General features: G+C 45.5%; 1 protein-coding gene and 1 long non-coding RNA gene across 2 annotated transcripts; one reads left to right on the top strand and one right to left on the bottom strand.

The window, feature by feature from the left end:
• Positions 1-192: 192 nt before the first annotated feature.
• Positions 193-4,090, bottom strand: LOC101782190 (probable cinnamyl alcohol dehydrogenase 5). Its single transcript, XM_004972526.3, has 5 exons — positions 3,883-4,090; positions 2,009-2,122; positions 1,362-1,875; positions 1,117-1,270; positions 193-613 (listed from the first exon to the last, which is right to left on the bottom strand). Exons 1-5 carry the CDS (start codon positions 4,005-4,007, stop codon positions 408-410), a joined length of 1,113 nt encoding a protein of 370 aa, XP_004972583.1. The 5' UTR covers positions 4,008-4,090; the 3' UTR covers positions 193-407.
• Positions 4,091-17,199: 13,109 nt separating this feature from the next.
• LOC111257673 lies at positions 17,200-20,206 on the top strand. Its single transcript, XR_002678284.1, has 3 exons — positions 17,200-17,493; positions 17,841-17,939; positions 19,323-20,206. It is a non-coding gene; the product is annotated as an uncharacterized LOC111257673 (long non-coding RNA).
• The last annotated feature ends 1,925 nt before the right edge of the window (positions 20,207-22,131 follow it).

Here is a 22,131-nt window from a genome sequence, read left to right as displayed (position 1 = left end):
GAAATTAAAGCTCTTAAATTGGCAAATCTTCCACAAACAAACTCATGTCGCAATCTGGCCATCATTTTCTTAGTTGGGACTGTCCTTATTTGTGGATTTTCCGTTAGGATTTCAACAGATTTGGACGTGTAGCTTGGGGATCTAATTTGTGCATTTCCGATCCATTCTTCTAGCAAAATACGGAGGGAAAAAGAAATGAAAAAACATAGCACGTTTTACAGGAACAACCAATTCATCCACCCTCAGCAACATTTACATTAACATGTTATTACGCTGCATTATTTGAACATAACCAACACAGTAATGAATACACTACATGTATATCTCCGACCCCGCTACAATATCGCTGACACGAAAAAGACAAGCAGAAACAGCAGAAACTGCTGCGCGCCAATGTGAGATTGTGATCAGTCGGAGCTCTTGAGGGTGTTGCCGATGTCGATGACGAAGCGGTACCTGACGTCGGCCTTGGCGAGGCGCTCCATGGCCGTGTTCACGTAGTCCGCTCCCACCACCTCGATGTCCGCCGTCACGCCGTGCTTCGCCGCCACGTCGATCATCTCCTGCGTGTCCCTCATGCCGCCGATGCAGCTCCCCGCCAGGGTCTTGCTCCCTGCAGGGTCCCTTATTAGTTACTTGACAGTTTCAGAATGGTCACTCAACAAACTGATGCAAAACCAACTCCATGCAGGGTTACCCAGCTGTTTGGAAAAAGCAAGAAAAATTCTCATGAAACAGTTAGGACCGTTTGGATCCCTTCATTTTGAAGGAATTAGAATCTGAGTAGGCTATTTGTCTTGGAACATGACATTTCACAACTTTTCAAAGTTTAAATATAAGCCTATCTTAAATTCATGGGGTTGGGAGATGGAAATTGATTCTATAGATCCTCATGCTATATTTCTAATATGCAACTTATAGCACGCTCTTCAACTCGCTTCCCTATAGCAGAAGTGCAGCACATAAGTATCTCTCATATAGCCAACAATAATATACAAATATATTCCACGTACAACTATATTAGCTTAATTAATTTGTGTTTAAATTATAATTATTAGAATTGAATTCAATTCCAAGGATCGAAACAGGACCTTAGATCATTTGGTGAGGACTTACCCGTCATGAGATCAAACGGCGGGATCTCCAGTGGCTTGTCGGGCAGGCCGACCATGATCATTTTGCCGTAGGGCTTCAGCATGCTCATGTATGGGGCCATGGGGATGTTGGCGGACACCGTGTTGATGATGCCATCCATGGTGCCAGCCGCAGCCTGTGCCAGTTCACCAGTTCATGATCCAGTTTATCGATCAGTTCAATAGGGAACACTTAATGTTGTATTTCGCTCACAGCATGATATATACCTTCATTTCGTCGTCGTTCCTGCTGACGATGAAGGCGTCAGCACCATGGCGCTCCAGGGCCTCCTGCTTCTTTGCCGGCGACGAGCTGATCACCGTAACCTTCATCCCGAACGCCTTGGCGAACTTGACAGCGACGTGACCCAGCCCTCCCAGGCCCACCACACCAACATGCTTCCCGGGCACGTTCAGACCGTGGTGCTTCATGGGGCTGTACACGGTGATGCCCGCGCACAGCAGCGGCGCGCCCTGGTCCAGCGGCATGGCATCAGGGAACCTGACCACGAACCGCTCGTGGACCACCACGTTGCTCGAGTAGCCGCCGTAGGTGACGGTGCCGTCGAGGTCGACGGAGTTGTAGGTGAAGATCATGCCCCGGCAGTGGTTCTCGAAACCCTCGTTGCAGCTATCGCAGGACTGGCACGAGTTCACGATGCAGCCCACGCCGACGCGGTCGCCGGCCTTGAACTTGGTCACGTTCTTGCCCACCTCCGTCACCACTCCGGCGATCTCGTGACTTTCATCATGCACAAGGAACAAATAATTCAGTATTTTCAGAAGTTGGAATTTGATAATGTGTTCAAACAATGGCACAACTGGGAAAGTAGTGACGAACAACGCAACAAGGCATTGTGCAAGTCATCACGTACCCAGGGACGACGGGGTACATGGCGTTATGCCACTCGTTCTTGATGCTGTGCAGGTCAGAGTGACAGATCCCACAGTACAAAATCTTTATCGCTACATCATCATCCCCGGTGCTCCTGCATTATTGATGGACAGTGCATAATTCAGCACGTGTATGTATATATTGAATATCTGATACTGCATACATGCTAATAGCAGATGCGCATCTTCGTGCAGGCAAGCTATCTTCGTTTTCCGATGAATTCATTAATTGCTTGCACATAAACCTACGTTTTTTGAACAACTCAGTACAAAAGATGATAAACATGGCAAAAAAACACACACTTCTTTTCTCTTTCAAAGACAAGAAACTACTATAAATCCATCTCCCAGTAACTTGCGCCACGCATAGGAAGAAAATTCGAAAGGCTAATCGGCCTGTTTGCTTTAGATTATTCAGCTGGCTTATCAGCCACCAAACAGTATTTTCCTCTCACAACAAATCAGCCGCTTCAGCTTTTCAGCCGGCTTATAAGCTGAAGCGAACAGGCCGAATAATCCAGAAAAGACTGGAAATTCTGAACCCATTGTGGCCGACCGGGCACTGCTGCCTACGATTGTGACATCCATTGTGCTATTGAACATAACGATCGACAATGATAGGTGCTAGTCCACAAACTATTGGATGGATTGAATTTGGCTATAGTTGATAACCTATATATATGGTCTCTGGAGTCTCTTGTTAACTTTAACTCCTGTTCGCCAAGATGATTTTTTTAAAAAAAAAAATCCCCAAAGATAGCACCAACTCTCAACACAAAATTGGGCTAAAAAATGGGTATAAATCATTTGGAGAAATAGAATATGCTGCAACGTTCTACAGGCTAAGAAGCCAATAAATTCAGTTTCTCCACTTATAGTGGTACCTTTCTTTAGTTGAGAAACTGTATATTCACATGAACCACCACTATAAACTGAAACATTGCTAAAGAAAGCAAAAAAAGAAACTTTATATTCACATGAACCACCACTATAAACAGAAACATACTTTGTTCGTTTGTTCCATAGTGAAGCAAAGGACGACAAAGCATCTGAGCAGACGAACAGTACTTATGAGAAAAAAGAAGAAACAACAGAGGCACAGAAGACACGAGTAAATAGAAAAGGTGCATAGGCTAGAGCACAGGAACTGAGCTTTGTGACGCCCACAAAGGGAAGTGCAAGTGCACGATCACAATACACGATTCGACCCAGGCCACTACACTGTCAACTCGTACTATGTTGTAATTCACAGCCACATGCAGGTTGACATGATGCTGCTTTGACTGATGAACAGAAAAGTGGGAAAAACCTGAAACTTAAGTGAATTTATGCATTTTGCTGAAATATTGTCCCACTCATCACTAGCTAGGATAGGCCCTCGCACATCTTTGTTAGAAACAAAACACATCCCGGCAGGTATGACTAATTGATACTGCAATTGCGAGAGGAAGAACAATGTTTTGTTTGAAGCATATGCAAGACGCAAATAAAGATCCAAAATACACACGCATGGGTTTTGTAATCAGGATATGGATAGCCGATTGTCAATCGCAAGCTTTTAAGAAACAAAATGAAAAAAAAATCTTCCAGCGCAAGACGACATAGGTTGGGGATAGATTATTCCACGAAGGCATGCACGTACGTCCGGGTCCGGCTCCGCCGCTACGGCCCATCAGATCGGACGGGCTCGCACCGCCGGATCGGAGCCCAAGCGGGCTTGATACGGGCGACTGCATACCTAGCCGTTGGTGGGGACCATTTCTAGGAGGACACGACGACGGCCGCGGGATCCGACATCCCTAGACGGGACGGCGGCGGCCGGGGAGCGACGAGGCGCGGGCAAGCGCGCACGTACCTGCGGGTGATGGTGAGCGGCGCGAGGTGGCCGGACGCGTCGTGCGCCGCGAGCGCCGCCGCCTTCCCCGTGTGCTGCGGCTTCGCCGCCGTAGCCGCTGCCTCCGCCGCCACCGTGGGAGCCATCGAAATGCCTTTCCTTTCAGGATCTGGACTCGTAAATGCCTGGAGATTGAGGTGGAGGATGCAGGTGCTGCTGGGAAGGAAGTGAGTGGGCGGGCTTTCCTTTTATAGCCGGCTGGACCACGGCGTGGGGAGGCGTGTCTCAGCGGTGACGTCAGCGGCCGGCGTGAGCCCTGGAGAACGCCGGAGGCGTGCGTACGTGTTGCCGTGCCGGTCCGTGTGGTCACGCGCCGCGTGGGCGCGCGCTCCAACAAGATGCGAAGCCGCGCGAGCATCCTCAGCTCGGCAAACGTGCGGCTGGGATTCGATCACCAGGTTGGCAGCGAGCAGGGAGCCAGGCAGCCAGCCAGTGCGTGCCCAAGTGTGGATGTGCACGCGGTGAGGTCTCTGCTGCTGCGGGTGTGTCTCCACTGTGGATGGGAACATTTCCTTTTTTGGCCTTCTTTTCTAGTGGACAGTGTTCTTCTTCGTCTTCTAATAACCGCCTTGTTCATCTTCGATCAATCGGACTGCTGGTGGCCAAGGCCAATAAGCTTTGTCTCTCCGTCCAGCAGTGTGATCGGCTCCGGCTCACGGCTACATTCCTAGAACCGGCCGACCGGCCGGTATCGTGCACTTTGGAACCCTGTGGAATTTCGTTTCCCTTACGGCCCTTCTAGAGATCATTGTAGAAACTCGATCCTTCCCAAGTTATTTCGGTATTTTTAGATTCATATATTTTATAATATACCTAGACATAGTTTATGTTTAGATGCGTAACAAAATTTATAAATCTAGAAATATCAAAACAACCTTCAATTTAGGACAACAAGATGAATGTTGCTTATATCGGAGGAGAACATACGGAACCATGCTAGAGGGTGGCCCAGTCCGAGTGCGATGTCTCTAACGTATGTCTCTAGCTAGGCATGAATCTAAACAAGGAAAACAAGACACTTCTTTTTTCAAAGGGATATTTCTCGAGTCCCTGACACTCGATTTTTTTGAGCATTGGATGGACATCGGATGGCCTCCAGCATCTTCAACCTCCAGCCACATTTTCATTTCTTCAACCTCCAGTAGCTCAGTTGTTCTTCGTCTCACCATGCCCCGCCGCCACCCCACGTGCTGCCATGCCGGCGCGGAGCTCCGGCGAGACCCTAGCCCTCCTGCGGCAGCCACCTCCCGGCCCCTCCCACTCCCACCTTGTGCCCCCGCCATCACCCCTGCCCCTACCTGACCCAACTGGCCTCCTCCTCCACCAGGGTCGGCGCCGCCGCCGCCACCAGCCTCGCTGCCCCCGCGCCCACCAAGCCACCACCTCCGCCGGGCTGACCTGCCACCCCCAGCCTTCCCTCTAGGCCCTGCAAACTCCGACAATCCCAACCCTGAACCCTAACTACCCTAATCCCCACCACTAACCTCATTGGAGAGGCCAACAAAAGTGAAGTAGCTAGAAGCTTATGAGACTTTGGATTGACAAGCAGCAGTACTAGAACAAAAAATCGAGTGCGGAAGAAAGGTAAACCTCGCTCTCCAAGTCTTGATATGAATCTATTTAGAGCCGCCATGCAACCTGTGAGTTTCTGAACGTCTTTGATGCCAGATGGAGCTTGCATGTTAGTAATGGCGGAGATTTTCTCAGAGTTTGCTTCAATGCCTCGATGACTGATGATGAACCCGAGTAATTTCCGTGATGGTACGCCGAAAACGCACTTGGTAGGATTGAGTTTCCATCGTAACGCTCGCAAGCTTGTAAAAGTTTCTTCTAAGTCTGCGATTAGCTTTTCCCCTTTCAAACTCCTTTGCTTTTGAGACTTGAGGGCGACATTTTTTTTCCATTCATACTCATTCCAGGCCATTTAATGCCATAAAAGCAAGCCTACTTCGTGCTACTGAGAGCTGAGCTTGCGTTGCATTGTCCCTCCTACAATCCCCTTCGCTCTCATATTTATTCTTGTGCAAAAGGAAGATGCTCCTTTAGTCCTTTCCTTGTCATTTCGATCTCAATCCTTAGAGATAATACTACAGAATATACTATCACCGCTGGCCCATCATAGCCGGTTTTGCGTGGGCCGGCGGTGATAGAGTTTCACAGTCGGTTTTGAAGTTGGTGGGGGTAGCATCCTTCAAAACCGGCGGTCAGGCTCACTTTCACCGCCACTTCGTGGGTAAAACCAACAGTGAAAGTATCACTGCCGGATTTTAACCCCAGCCGGCAGTGAAATAGGGCACGGACTCGAAAAAACATTTCGTTCCACTTAATTTCGTCTCACATCCGCGCCACACCCCCCTCCTCCCCTTCCGCACCCACACGCCGGCCCTCTCCCCCTTAGTCTGTCTCTCTCTCCCTCCCTCCCGCCGCTCTCTCCTCCCTCCTTCCTCCTCTCTCACTGCCCTCTCCTCCCTCCCTCCCGCCTCCCTCTCTCCCCCTCCCCTCCTCTCGCGCCGCACCTCACCTCTGACTCCTCTGCTCCCCCCTCCGCTCGTCCCTCACTGGACTAGATCGGCTAGTGAGGAGCGGCGGCGGTGCGAGTAGCGGTGGCCGTAGCCGGCAGAGCACGACTAGTCAATGCGGTGGAATGGTGGTGGGAGAACGGCGGAGCGGCGGCGGCGGCATCCTCAACATCCAACGGTAGGAGCGGCGGCGACGGTGAGCCCTCTCTCTCTCTCTCTCTCTCTCAGATCCATGGGTGGATCCAGCCGGTGTGGCCGGGCTCTGGCGTGGCGCGGGTGGGGCACCAATGGAGCCTGTGCAGCTGGTGTGGTAGGATCCAGGGTGGGGATTCTTTTTAATTATTTTTTTAACTCGCATCACTGCCGGTTCTTGGTTCCTACTAATCTATATGACGGATCCGAAACCGGCGGTGATGATGGTTTTGGAGCCGGCGGTGATAAAGGGCTGTGGAGTAGTGAGAAAAGTTAGAAGAGTCATTGTCACCGCGGCTAACGTAGGCCTTGTTGGTTATTTTCCGCGGATTTAAATGTATCTGGACCAAGTCCATGTACATGCTAAACTCCTGCAAATTAATCCAAATACATTATTTTTCCTGCTGCCATGGGTACTTCAAATGCATGTCTTGAACATAACTATGTCAGAGTTATTACTGAATCACTAGGGCACAATTGGTTGTGATTATTGGACTTGCATCCCTATAAATTTGAGAAGCAATATCACATTCACGAACCATCTATAGAACGAACACGTGAATGAAATTGGCAACAACAAAAACAAAAAGAAGAAGAATGCACAATCTAAGCATGCGGCGGGTATTTTGCATGCGCCGGCACTGACCAAGATCCATATCCCATCACACATGAGACATGCATTCTTGCTAGGATTTCAATTTTGCAACCGTTGGGAAAATTCCAGATCTGTGTACAGGAAGTAACGAACAGAGCCCCAGATCCGGGAGGTGCAGTGCATGCGTACTATACGTGTAAGTCATGGACCTGTCCAGCCAAGCTAGCGCTATACATCGTGACAACTAGAACACAGCCATGGTAGCGACGGCAGTAGTGACCCCTGATTGGGACAGGTGTAGCACGCAGCTAGCGCGCGGTAGCGGAGGCGGCCAGCGCGTGAAGACGACGACGACGGAGCACCATGTTCGTGTGGCTCCGAACGGCGCGGACCCGCGCGTCTGTAGCTTAGCGTGCGTGATTCACGCGCTGTGTTGGCACTTGGCAGCAAAGTATTAGCAACTATACTGAAGGCCACCATGCAGCAACTACTCTTGGTGAATAGTAGTGACTATTGGTTATAATTTTTTTTTTTTTTTTTTAGGTAAGTCCACGTCCTACACACACTTCAATTCCCCACCGATTGGTGATATGGCCATCAGTTTGACAGACGTCAAGCTAGATAGGGTTTGTGTGGCTGGTGATCCAAAGTCCGCCACGTATAGCAGCTGCGTGCGTGCATGGTCACCTCTCCCTCTCTTATCTGCTATTCTGCTCCCTTTCTCCTGTCTGCTGGCAGCTTCCGGCAGCTACGACTCCAAACTTGACTTCCACTTTAGTCGTCAGTCCTGAAATATTGATCAACACACTTTTGCAGCATGTTTACCTTCTTCAGTTCTTCTCTGTTAACACATGCATAGTAAAGCTGGTGGCGTGGATGGTTTTCCAAAAAAAAGACTTTTGCAGTATGTCTACGTTGCCAAAAACCGGGGAGAGGGACGGCCGTCCAATTCATCGGCGACCTCTGAAAAAAAACGTGCAGATGCAGACCAGACGCGCCATCTGATTAAAGCGAGCTGCTGCGGCCGCGCGCGTGGGGACCAGCCGGACGGCCGGCCGGCCGGGTGTCGTCGGGGCACGGTGGAGGGAAGAATGTTACGCCGGATTTTAAATGTAAAATCAGATGAAGTATACGTACGTCAGACAATTTCAGTAAATACCATAGACAATGCAAAACATAAAGAGAGTATTATATTTACATAACTGAAATTCTTTAATTCGAATAGCAAAACGAGTCTTTACGCTAGCAGCGGAACTCCAACGATGACAACAACTCCACAAGCAGTTGACTAGGGGCACACGTACTCCTAGAACTTCTCGAAGTCTTAAAAAACCTCCTCGAAGTTGACTTGGTCTGAGCAGCAGTTTTAGCAAGGGTGAGTACACTTATGGTTCGTACTTATGTGTAATATAAGGCTATGCAAGGATAGGCTATGGTTTAATAGCAATTCAACATTTTAATTGGTTGGTCAAATTTTATTAGGAATTACTAAGTTTATACCATCCACATTAAACATGAGCATAAATAAACATAACAACAATAAATAACATCAATATAATTCAACTTCCGATATATTAATTATGTGATGGTCCAGGCCGCTCTTGACCGTAAGTACGGCTGTTGTAACAGTTTTACACTCTAAAGAGGTTGTACATCTTTACCCACAAGTTGCATAAAAGTTCAAAAGAACTTTAGACCCAACCATGCTATGAGGGCAGACACAATACCACACTTCCAAGGTGTGATTGCATAGGGATGCTACGAGGTATTTACAAAGATTCCCTAGTAACCCAACCATGCTATGCGGGCAAACACAATACCACACTTCCAAGGTGTGATTGCATAGGGATGCTACAAGGTATTTACAAAAATTCCCTAGTAAGGATAACTCGTTAAGGTTTCATGATCAGCGCAAGGCATAAACCTCTCTCAAATTGCGAAGGTACCATAGAGCAGATCAGTCCGAGGGCTGGGCTATACACCAACTACTATCTCCCCCTCTTGCCCCTTTCGGGTAAAGTTACCACAAACTAGAGTTTCTAATTAATTAGCCAAGACCAGAGCCATGTAGTTCTTATGGTAATACTGTTTTTCTGGGTGGTCTCCATGTTCCAATTAAGCATGGTGATCTTGTATTAATGGAAGGCATAGTATAAATAAAATAAGTTTAAGCATTGGTTCATTAATACCACCATACCCGGTTAGAGTAACTAAGCAAGAACTACCCAACATTAAAGTAAACCCAGGTTGATCAAGGTGCAGGGATAAAATTAGGCACACCTTAAATAAGACCCATCATGTTTATATACTTAAAGTGCATAGCATATGTGTTATGAACAAGAAAGTAAAGGTTGCATAGAATCAAATTGTGATGAAGGTACGACTTGCCTTCCTGAACTTGCTCTTGCTGCTCAAAGTCTTCAAAGCCTTACTCTTCGAATCACTCGAACTGCGATCCTTCTATGCGCACCAAACAAGTACATACAAGCAAACAAAGGACTAAAATAAGAAAACATTACATCAAGCAGTAGCAACAAAGCAAAATAAGACCATAAAACTAATCCATGCATCAACACGAACTCATAGGCGCAAGAATCCCTTAAAACAAATTTAAAACACTAAAGATATGAATTAAATAAGGTTCAGGAGGGCTTACCTGCGAGAACTAAACTTTTACGGGCTAAAACTTAAAGAAACTGAGGGCTAAACCTAATTAAACATATAAACAAAAAGTTTAATGCGTAAAGAACCAAACAGGACGGCGGGTGGAATTTTATAAAAGAGCAGGGGCTAAAATAAAAGAAAAAGGACTTAGGTTGAAATACTTTTGAACTGGATGGATCTCGGGTGCAAAAAGAGAAAATAGTGAGGGTCTTTTTGCAAAAGCGGCACGAGCGGCTCGGTTTGACCGGTATTGACCCGAGTCAGATCCGATCTGCACCGTCGATGCCCGATTGTATGGCTGTGGTCGACTGGAAGGAGATGGGCGGCGGCGTAGGCGACGGAGACGGCGGCGCGCGACGGTAGCGGGCAGCTGCCTCAAGCGGCGGTCCATAATTCTCAACGGGGACTAGCTCAGGATGAAGCTGGCGGCGCAGCGAATCGATCTCGGCAAATTTTGTGGCGGCTGAGGTAGCGACGACGTGAGGCGACGTGGCGGAGCGGCTCGGCGCGGTGGCGGTAACTCCGGCGAGTTCGTGGGTGCAAAAGAAAGCACGGGAGTGCATGGGATCCTCGCGGTGCTCTAGGCAGTGATCTCATCAATGGGAAGGCGGCGGCGGCAGAAAACGAGCGCGGCGGCCTGGCGGCTAGGGTTCGAGCTTGGGAAGCAGCGCAAGAGCTCAAGGCGCGGGGTTTAAGGTTCGATAAGGGGCTTCAGGGTGTGGTGGCGGCATGGTTTATAAAGCCCCGGGGGTGGCCTTGGCGTGCACGCCACGACGCGGGGGTAGCGCGGTCTGGCTTTGACTCGAGTTTGAGTCGGGCGCGGGCAAGGGCGTGCGGGAAGAGGGGGATGACAGGCCCCGCCTGTCATTGGGTGAGATGGAGGAGGTGGTGCTGGGCCCGCCTGCTGGGCTGAAAGGAGGAACGGTCCGAAAGAAAAAAAAAGAGAAAAGGGAAAGAAAAAGAAAGGGTTTTCCTATTATTTGGAAAGGGATTCAAATATGAATTCAAATACAAATTTGAATTCAAACAACCAAAATAAATGCACTAGCATGAATGCAACAATAAACTCCTATAATTCATTAGTTAAATTTCAGAAAATTATTTGAATGCCTAGGAAGTTAAATAAAACCTTAGAAAATCCTTAAATCCTTAAACACAAGCAAATAAATTTCTAGCAAATTCTAACAAATTTAATTAATTTGCAAAAGTTGAAAATTAGGGTGCACAAACCTCGTGAAACATGGTATAAACACACCAGCATGGCATGCATGGATCTTTGATGTGGCAATGCAAAAGCACAAATAACACGTGACCATCGACGTACGCGTGCATCCTTGTTGAGTTGTTGATATGTATGGCATGCAGAAAACGTACGTCTTGCAGCGTTTGTCCACGCATGCCCATGATTGTGCTTTTGTAATTAAGAAAGAGAAATCAGAAATGATTATCTCGTGTTATTTAACTGGACTGGTCCCAATGAGAAATTTTATTTCATGTTTTTTCAAAACTGCCGCGTCATCTAGGCTGCTTTGAGTAGATAAACGAAACCGCTACTTGCAATATATAGTACTATTTTGTTGTTTCGTAGGAAGCCATGATATCTAGTGCGCGAGTCACGTAGGTTCTCCAAATAACTTATCCCACCTATGGCTGATACGTTCGTTCCAAATAAATTGGACATATTCCATCATCATATCCCACACCAATTTCCCATTCTAAACGAAGCAAAGAGATGTCCTAGGTCCAATAAAAGGAGAAAATATTATTGCAAGGACCGTCGTAATTGCTAGCGCGAAACCCTCATCCGTGCCAGTTATGGAACTGGCACCAGAGAGGTCGATGCGAATAAGGGTATTGAAAGTGCATCTAGATCCCTAAGTGGGTTTTGGTGAATTGAATGACAAAACGATTAAAGGACTAACTTGTTTGCTTAAGATTGTGAGCAGGGTTTTATTCTCATATCATAGATATGATATTATCTCTTAAGTTAAATGTGTATTATACGGCTCACAATAAAGAAAAGCAAGCGTGTGATCCCGTGATAAAATTGTATGATCAATGACAAGCAAGGATGAAGTAAAACTTGGGGATATGCTTGATGAAGTCTCCGAATCATATGATAGCTTGATTAACAAGTAAAGGGAACATTAAAAAATGAATAGTGATATTTACAAACGGATGTTGCAAGACTTCATATGTATATGATAAAAAGACATGAGCTTATATGCTACTTATTGGTCTTGTTATTGGAAGCTTGCAATTCATGAGATATTCTTTATCAATCAAGAACAAGCATTTGAAGAGGATTTCAAATGGGATTTCATTGTTGATGTAAATGCAAAGTTAAACTCAAAGTGGCAAGAATAGGTGAAGAAATTAAGCAAGATACTAGCAAGCTTTGGACAAGCAATGGCTTGGACCATGTGCGTTTTGCTAAGGTGAAGTGGCTAGTATCCAGGGGGTTTCGAAGTATCACATCTAAGCCTTACCGAGGGAAGCAATGCAATACATTCAATCTAGTGTGATTGTTAAAACGGAGTGACCTAAGGATTCAAGTATATATTATCATGAACAAGAGAGAATCTTAAGTCACTAGATGGATGTGCTCAAGATGATAGCTATGTTGAGAACCCTTAAATGACTATTAATCGAAGTATGGTATGGATGAAGACTTACGAGCTCAAGTGGATGATATAGTATTTATATTTATTTTTGAGTATAGGTATGCCGTACTATCAAGAGGGATGCAACATTAGTTAATTGACAACACCAAAAGTGCTCTTAGTTGATCTATGTGAGATTGACCTTGAGAAAGCCTTTGAGTGAGCTAACTGTTCCAGCTGAACTAACAATGGTCATCTCAACCAGGAGGTGAATCGTAAGTGAGAGTTGAGAGTTTTGGGGCTAACTCAGCCAAACCGGTCTAACCAGTTTGGCAGACTGGTCTGTGGTTCAGTGAGCAAACAACTAACTCAGCCAAACCAGCCTGATCGGTTTGGCAGACCGGTCTGAGGGCAATGGCTAGTTTTTCAAAGTAGATTGGTTTGACCTGTTTGATCAGCCTCAACGGCTAGTTTTTGGTTTGTGGGGTTATATATACCCCTTGGCCCCCTCCTTGGAGGGCTGCTGGTTCCACACGACTTGAACACCATCTAGTGATAAGAAAAACTCTCCCAAACCTCTCTTTGTGAGACTTGAGTGATTCTTGAGAAATTTTTGAGTTGGGTTGAGAGAGAGATCTCGTGTGAACATTAGTGAGTTGAAGAGAGCAATTCATAGCTTGAACACTTGTGGTTCGTGTTGAGAAAGCCTTTGAAGCATTTGTTACTCTTGGAGGTGTGCCTCCTAGATGGCTAGGTGTGGCTGGCTAGCTCCCAAGGTGTGGTAAGCAGCGGTAAGTTTGTTAGGCTGTGATCTTCCCTCCGTAGGGAAAAAGATCAACTAGTGGAGATGAGAAAAATGGTTGAAAGAGACCCAGCTTGTTAGAAGGGAGTTGAAATAGACTCGTATTCCAATAGGCTCCTCAACGGAGACGTAGGATTCATTAGGGTGAATCCGAACTTCGGATAAACAAATCGTCGTGTCTTCATTTTGGTTTGCTTCACTTGTTGATTTCTAACAATTTACTTGTGCTTCCACTTTGATCTACTTGGGTGTGCTTGTCTTGTGTGCAGGGACTATTTTTCCCTGTTGAAAATCATCTACAGAAGCCACTCTCCAAGTTTGGTTGGTACTAAAAGTGAAGGAGAGACTCGAGCAGCACTTGTGTGTCACCCTGCCTGGACCGGTCTGACCTAACCGGTCAGACCGGTTTAGCCTGTACAATGCTACTGAGAGGGTTGAAGTTTTATAAATTGATCATCTCGTCTAATCACCCCCCTAGGTGACATCTCGATCCTTTCAGATATGTTATTCATGTTGGTGTTGGAACCGGCGACAATAACTAAAATGCTGTTTGGTTGGAGAAATGGTAACGTAAATGTAAACGTAATTAGATTGCAGCGGTTTCCATTCCGGAATGAACGATTGCGTCCTTTGTTTGGTTACACACTTATGAGAAGGAAATGAACAGCAGTTTGGATTGACAGACAAACTGGAAGCATCGAAGGCATGCATCAGCAACGGGGCAAGGTGTGATCGTTCAAGCGTCAATCCACTCGAGCCCCCGACAACGACGACGAGGTAATCTCTCCCTCCTCCTGTCGCCATTAAATCGAGCTTGGTTCGAACTTTGTTTCCAAATCAAGCTCCCTGTCTGCTAATGGAGTTCGGTTTCCCTCGAATCGAGCGATCGGCCATAAACTCTAACCACAATCAAGATTCGAGCGATTGCCTGAATCTCGCACAAAAAGTTGAAATATCGTTGCCAAGAATCTGAATCCGAAATCCTCTGTGAACTCCGCTGCTCCGACCTCCATGGCGATAGGAGCAAAGAGCAGCGAGTACAGGGTTCAGGAGTGACTGTTTGATTACACAGCAGCGGCGTCAGCAGCGGAGCCACAGGAGCCGACCACGGCAATGGCAGCGGCACAGCCACGGGAGTCGACGATGGCGGCAGCGGCGGCGGTGCAGCCACGGGAGGCAACAGCGGTGGCGGAGGCATGGGCACAGAGCTGGACCTTGGGCAGCGTTGTTCACATCAGGGGTGGTATTCTGATTACAGTGGGAAGGAGGAGTAATGGATTTGTATAAGCCTCTGATTATAGGGCTAATTGATTACGGATGACTTGAAACAAACAGCGGTATCGTGATTTGTTACCGTCCGTAAAGCGATTGCATTACATTTCAGTGAACCAAACGCTATCTAACTAAACATGCCGGTGCACATGGAGCACCGGTTAGAATACGACTTTTGTTAGAACAGGAGACAATAACTATCGAAAACTACCGTGTTTGTTAAGAGCTGGTACTTACTTAGGCCACCACATTTGTTTAACCTTTAACTACTAATGTAATTTAACACCGGTTTGAATACTATCATACTATCAGTGTACCTAAAAAAATTATTTGGCGAGTACCACATTGCAATTATCCATGACAAAGCCCAGACCGTGCAAAAGGGCAATTCATTCATTAAAAATCCTAGCGCTTACATCACCCAATTACATCGTTGGAACGCCACCGCAGCCCTGCCACCATGACGGCGGAGGTAATAGTTGAAGGGGAGGCAACATCGGCTACTTGTGAGCTCTCACTCCAAGTCCGCGTGAGCATGGCCCTTCGCCACAGCCATCGACACCACCACGGTGGCGGATCTCGTCCGCGACTCTGTGCTACTAGCCTGATCGATGTGGTGGTGGCACGTGAAGCAGCCCCCACCAAGAAGCGGAGGATCACCTCCCTCACCGCCGTGGCATTAGTGGCCGCTTCTTTGGCCTGTCCCACAATTGGGGAGGAGGAGGAGGAGGGAGGCAGCACGGTGCGGTGGAGAAGGAGCGGGAGGTGGGCGGCATTGGGATTAGCTAAGAGTTAGGTGAGGTTTGAACACCATTTTTCTATCTGTGCCTGCGCATAACAATTGTTGTAAATCCAAAGCTTGTAAACAAGACCCTCCAACTATGCTTGCGAAGTGGCTGTTGGTGCTTGTAGGGAGGAGAGGCCCTTGGTGATTGGCAAAGCTCTAGCTAGTGAAGATGGCAGAGAACATTCAAGAGAGGTAAGAGGAAGACCCACTTGCAAATGCGGAAGACCCATTGCCTATCCATAGATTTAGCCAACGAGGAGCTTGGCCCTTGCATAGGGCTCCAACAAGGACTAGGGGAAAGCGAGAGCTTTGCGATACCTCGGTAAAAAGTAATCGTGCATTGTGCCGAGAATTTGCATTACCTAGCTCATTTACCTTCCACATTACTTATTGCACTTTACATTTCACTTTTACCTTTTTTTCTATAATTACCATGTGTAGTTTATAGGATTGAAACATATGGTGCAAAACTTTTGTGTGGTAGAGATAGGGCTACACATGAAAAATTTAAACCTATTGCAAATCTAATAGAAATTAGAATATGTTTTACATGTGCTTCATGCATATGTCTGCGCTGACTCGTGGGTCTACGGCACTAGTCCAGCCATGCATGCAAGAGCCACGAGAGGCACAGGGATTCCATGCCCTTGCATATGCCAAAAATGGTGCTCTCTCGTGTCGTGAGGTGTGTGGTTCTTATTCTGCCGATAGGGAAGTACTTTGACGGATATATGGCATCTTGGCACTGGATGACGACCATCTTCCAGGCTTCCGTCTCGCTTGTTCACATGCCCATGATGCATGCCCAAAGGAGCTGAAAGAAAGGAATTGAAGCGAGTGGTTTGTTTGCACATGTAGGTACGCGACGTTTTTGTCATTGTGATCAGTGACAACGGTGGTCTTTCTCAAAAGAACACATGCATCTATCAAGAGAAGATTCAAACTTCCGAGGGGCAACCGGCAGAGTGAGAACGTGCAATGCATGTGTTATTAAATAAAGATCGATCGGTACACGAGGATGTTTTATCCAGACAAAAAGGCTACGAGGTAAATGGTGCTTGAGATTCAGTGATCATCTGATGCGAGGATGCATGGTGGTGTCTTTTCTGCAATGGTCTATTTTGCTGAAACGTACGAAGGCTTGTGGATCAGAGACATCGAGTTTCTGAGATTCTATTGATATATTCAGAAAATTGAAGCTCTGACGCTGGTTTGCTGGGAGCCGATCAAACTTAATTTGGATGAACAGGCAAAGCGTTTGGAAGTAGTAGCTAGATAGAATGGACTAACAGAGTAGCCAAATTGAAGCCATGAACAGGTAGGCTGGGACGGACTTGCCGACTGCCGGCGCGAGGCCACCAATAACTGAAGAACTGTCTGCAGATAGATGGTCATGTACCGACTGCAGCCAGCCAGCCATGCAGATGCAGTCATGCAGTAACGCAGAGTCCTTCTCAGAAAGTGGCCTGTGCAGTGTCCATAATGTCATCGCACTACTTCCTCTGTTTTTCCTACTTCGTCCTGACTTTGGGCTCGCTCCCAAAAAACAAAAACATTACTCACTCCTCTAACATTTCACAAATATTTCATAATAAGATCATCACACTAGCTCATTGTTGCCAAGCAATACATCAAGAGGTCCAAGTTAGATGAACAATTAAAGAGGAAATTTAATAGCAAAAAGAATACTACTGAGGCACATGGATGGTAAAGCACAATGTCGATTACAACACGGTAGGAGGGGCGCGGTTCGGCTAAACACTGATACCATGTATGGATCGTATTGCATTGAGGCTATGGTCAATATATATTAGAGTACATAGACTTGGGGGCAAGACTCCTGCCGCTGGTCAATATATATTACATACGTACAGCCACCGCCGCCGCCACTCGCCATCTCCCGCTCCTGCCGCTGGTCGGCCGGTGACGGTCGTCGGTGCCATCCCCCTCCACGTGACGACGGCTACGGTCTCCTTCCCCTTACGGTGGACAACAGGGGCACCTCCCGGTCGGATCCTCGTCGTGGGCGTGAGGGCAAACTGGATTTGCCGACCTGACAACCAAATCGAGGCGGGGCTCCATCCTCCAGGCGAGCGGCGGTGCGGCTGTGCGCTCCCCTTCTTGATCCGTGAGGGCAGGTATGCATTGTAGTATTCTCATTGCCACCAAGGTTTTCATTGCCTTTTGATAGTCAGTTCAAGCACAACGCCAAATTTGAATGTTTTCATGTTACATCAGCCAAGGCTGAGGTTGTTAGTTTCCACTCCCTCAGTTGCAAATGGTCTTCTGGAACAAATGGGGGCAAAAGTATTGTTGAGGCATTTTTCATGGGAATGTTTTGTAGTCTTCTGTAACAAATGTGGCAAATGTATCGTCTAGGGTACAACACTCTTTTCAGGCATTAATCAATGATGCAACTCTTGTCAACATTGCTATATTTGCAAGTTTGGAGTTTGTTAATTGACAAATACCTTTCCGTTGGCAGGGTGATAAACGAACTGGTAGTAATGACAGTGGTTCAACATCGGCGGGACAATCTCCACGACTTAAATCTTTCTCTTGTAGATCTCTTCTGACTAATGATGTAAGTGATGCCTGATAATTGGAAGTACAAAAGAATCTGTTCGTTCTGAGACGATGTCTATATATCCGTGTTAGGAACCTATTATATAAATTTAAGGTTGAGTTGATTCTATGAATTCATTAGGTTCTGCAAAAAATTTGAAAGCTAATCTTGAATTCTTAATAAATCAGTATGGTAGTACGTATGAGAACTTAATGTACAAAGTAACCTATGATGCTAATATCTTATTGCTATGGGTCCCTGATTCTTTGATGTTCTCATGAATTGTTTCAATTAATAGTTTATTGATACCCAGTGCTAATTTCTGCCTTGACATATATAAAGTGTGGATATAGGTGTGTTTCTTTTCTTTGGCTCATCAATGTTTGTGATTGCCTTTCTGCCATCTTAGTATTCTTTGTAAGTCTGTTTGGAAAAATAAGCAACACTCCGCGGTGAGCCACTGCTCGCTAATCCAATCTGAATCACGTGCTCTCTGAGTTTCAAGCCATCTGCTATATGGTACCTGCCCATTGGCTGAGAGTTTCGTGAGAATGGTCATATTTTTATGCTGCTCACAGTGACAAATAGAGGATTGTGTTTTTACTGCTGAGGGTGAACCAGTTGTCCATTCTGCCTCTAAAAGTTTGCCCATTTTCCTTTTGCTACTCTTCCTTTATTTGCTCCTTTTGATTTCAGCATTTTTTCACCATTTTCGGCTGAAGTCTGTCAAGGTGGCATAAGACTATTTTGAACTTCTAGAAAACATCCATTAGTTATGAACAGAAACAATACATTGGGTGGTTCTTTTGTCAATTATGGAGGGTATCTTGGTTATACTCGTAATGATCCAAATTTTGCATGCTTTTCTTCAGTCAAACTGACAGTGACAGTAAAACAAATTATCGCATAATGGAAGAATGACAATGTATTCCCCTAGGTGGATGCTTAGCCCCGCTAGGTGATGGTCCCTCTCCAGACTAGTACTCAGCTCTTATGGGAACACGGACTTACTGGTAAAAAGGAAAATGACTGAAATTTGAATGGCATAATGACGAACAGGGGCCAGCTTAGTGGCAAAGGCAAATTTTCATTAACACTAGACACCTTAGGCACTTTTGGCTGACTGCAGTTAATTGAACTGCACATATTAGTTGAAGTGAAGAATACGGATTATTAATTGCATGCATTTCTGTAGGGAAACAAAGCAGGATTTCAAATTTTTGTGCTACTTCTATGATACTACATGGATTACCCTCTTCAATACTTTTTTTAGAATTTTGGATTTGAATTACACTGTAAAACTAGATTGCTCTTGTTGCCTTTATTTACGGATGCAGTTTTATTTGCTCAGACACATATTTTCACTTTTTCAGACATTGTTCTGACTCTTTTCTTTAACAGGTGGAAAGTGGACTAAGAAGACCCCTGAACCCCTAGGGCTCACGTTGCAGACAGATTATTTTGCAAACCAAAGTGGACTAACCACAGTTTGTTGGAAGAGGGATGCTGGTTCCTCAGATAAGAACTAGATGTTTATTTCTTGGTTTAGGGATTCCTGTTCAGATAACTAGAGCTTTATTAATTTCCCTTTTTCTCTTATAAATGAATTGATGAGTTTTATTTGTGAATATGTCTAGATGAGTTCCTGTTCAAAATTCAGATATGCGACTTGTTTTCATTCAGTGATTTAAATGTTCAGATGTGCATGCTTCCTACTGGCTGATATGCATTCATTTCACCCAAGAGATTCTGATCTGATTTGTCAATCCAAATTTACTACTAGGTGCAAGCTTGGTTTGATAACCTGATATGAGTTAATATATTTAGCCCCTGCGTTGTGAGTTGCTGTTTTTCCAGTGATGACAGGATGGGTCCTGCTGCCGAGCCCATTCTTACTGACAAGCTGTAGGCGGCGAGCAGAAGGCCAACATTGTGACGTGAATTCCCCAACCTCTGCTGGCTCCAACCCAAACAACAACCTTAGGAGCATCCTTTGTGCAGGTGTTGAGCGCTGGGACCATCTTATAACGCTAGATGAGCAATGGACCTCTCCAATCTTTTTATTTGTTTTTTATTTGTAAGGGGTGGGATTTTTTTTGTGTGTGGCATTCTGGCCTTGCAACAGTGATAACTATGTGATCCATGGTCAAATGCTTATCATTCCTCAAGGAAGTCTATCTAGTATTCCAGTGCAGCGATTGCATGTACAAGACCTACTGGCTCTTTTCTCTCCTTGTAATGATCACTAGGTGCTATAATTGTTGTACAATTGTATTACTTGTGTCCGGGAGCGTGATGCTGAATCCAAGTTCCTATGTGCAAATGCACAATTGTATTACTTGTTGTACATTGAATCTAGGTTCCTATAGTTTTTTTTGTTAGCACACTACTATTTGCATCCACGTGTTATTCCTTCAGGATAAAAAAAATACTACTTTCACACTAGATTGACGCAAACAATTTGCATCTACATGTCATTACTTGCCGCTTGTCGCTGGAAAAAAACATGATACTAGATCCCATAATCTATTTTTATGCGCGCGCACGTCATTTTTTAAGGAGAGCAAACTCAAGGTTCCGAACAAGCAATCAGGTCTGAATGGGCCACTAACATGTTGTTGTCCAATGGTCAGCGCATGAGGCATCATCAGGCCCACCAGGCAACATGCGAGCGTGGATGCAGGTTAAAACTGAAAAAAAAAATCAGTTGCAGTTTTGAGGAATCGAACCTGAGACGAGCGCTCCACCGCTTGGCACCTGCGCGCGAGGAAAGGGCCGGAGAGGGAGAGGCGCGCGGCGCGGGAGGGGTTGGGTACGGAATAAGCTATTGTACCTGAGATCTTGTTTACTTTCCAATTTGGGAGTGGCAAAATTGACATTTTGCCATAAATGCGCAACTGTAGCGTTTCGTTTGTATTTGTGAATTATTGTCCAAATATTGACTAATTAGACTTAGGCCCCGTTTGGTTCATTGGAATTGAATTCCATCCTAATAATCATAATTTAGACACAAATTAATTAAGCTAATATAATTGTATGTGGAATATAGTTGTATATTATAGTTGGTGATATGGGAGAGATACTTGTATGCTGCACTTCTACTATAGAGAAGCGAGTCTAAGAGCGTGCTATAAGAATTGAATTCCATCTAATAACCATAATCTATAGAATCAATTTCCATCTCCCACCCCATGAATTTAAGATAGGCTTATATCTAAACTTTGGAAAGTTGTGGAATGCCACATTCCAACATAAATTAGCCTACTCCATTAAATAGATTCCAATTCCTTGGACCCAAACGGGGCCTTAAAAGATTCGTCTCGCAAAGTACAACAAAACTGTGCAATTAGTTTTTGATTTCGTCTACATTTAGTACTCCATGCATGTACCGCAAGTTTGATGTGATGGGGAATCTTCTTTTTGCATAGTGTCAAAGTTGGAAGTTTGGAGGGAAGTAAACAAGGGCTGAGTATACTTCGTGACCGACCACATAATAGCTTATTCTAGTTATAGAATAGCTTATTCTGTAGTCAGATCACAGGACGCACGATCCAGCGAGTCAGGATCCCGTGCGGTGCTACCATTTAGAGGGTGTTTGGTTCTTTAGAACCTCCTAAAATTCCTATCACATCGAATATTTAGATACTAATTAGGAGTATTAAATATAGATTAATTACAAAATAATTGTACAGATGGAGGCTAATTTGCGAGACGAATCTATTAAACCTAATTACTTCATGATTTGACAATGTGATACTACAGTAAACATGTGCTAATGATGGATTAATTAGGCTTAATAGATTCGTCTTGCGAATTAGCCTCCGTCTGTAGTTAGTTTTATAATTAGCTCATATTTAATCCTTCTAATTAGCTTTCGAATATTCGATGTGACATGAATTTTAGTCCGGACTGAGGACATCCTGCCTAATTTTGGGGCGTCACCGCTGAGCCAACCACGTGAGCCGAGCCGCGCTGCAACTCTGGTGGCCGGTAGCCACGGTCATTAATGGGAAATGAATGATAATTAGTTCACGCACGCTGACTTCGGGAAATTGAGTTCAGGTACATTACGGCTTGCATGTAAGCTAGTGCATACGGGTAAAGGTAACACATGGTTTAGTTTACACGTGCATGTGTTACCAGAATACTAGAATGAGAGTGCGTAATCCAGTAATGGTAAATATCCAAAAAATTACGCTAATCCAGCAGA

The sequence above is a fragment of the Setaria italica genome, chromosome VI (assembly GCF_000263155.2).
Source record: "Setaria italica strain Yugu1 chromosome VI, Setaria_italica_v2.0, whole genome shotgun sequence".
In the NCBI taxonomy this organism is placed as follows: domain Eukaryota; kingdom Viridiplantae; phylum Streptophyta; class Magnoliopsida; order Poales; family Poaceae; genus Setaria; species Setaria italica.
This window is presented reverse-complemented; position numbering and strand designations above follow the sequence as displayed.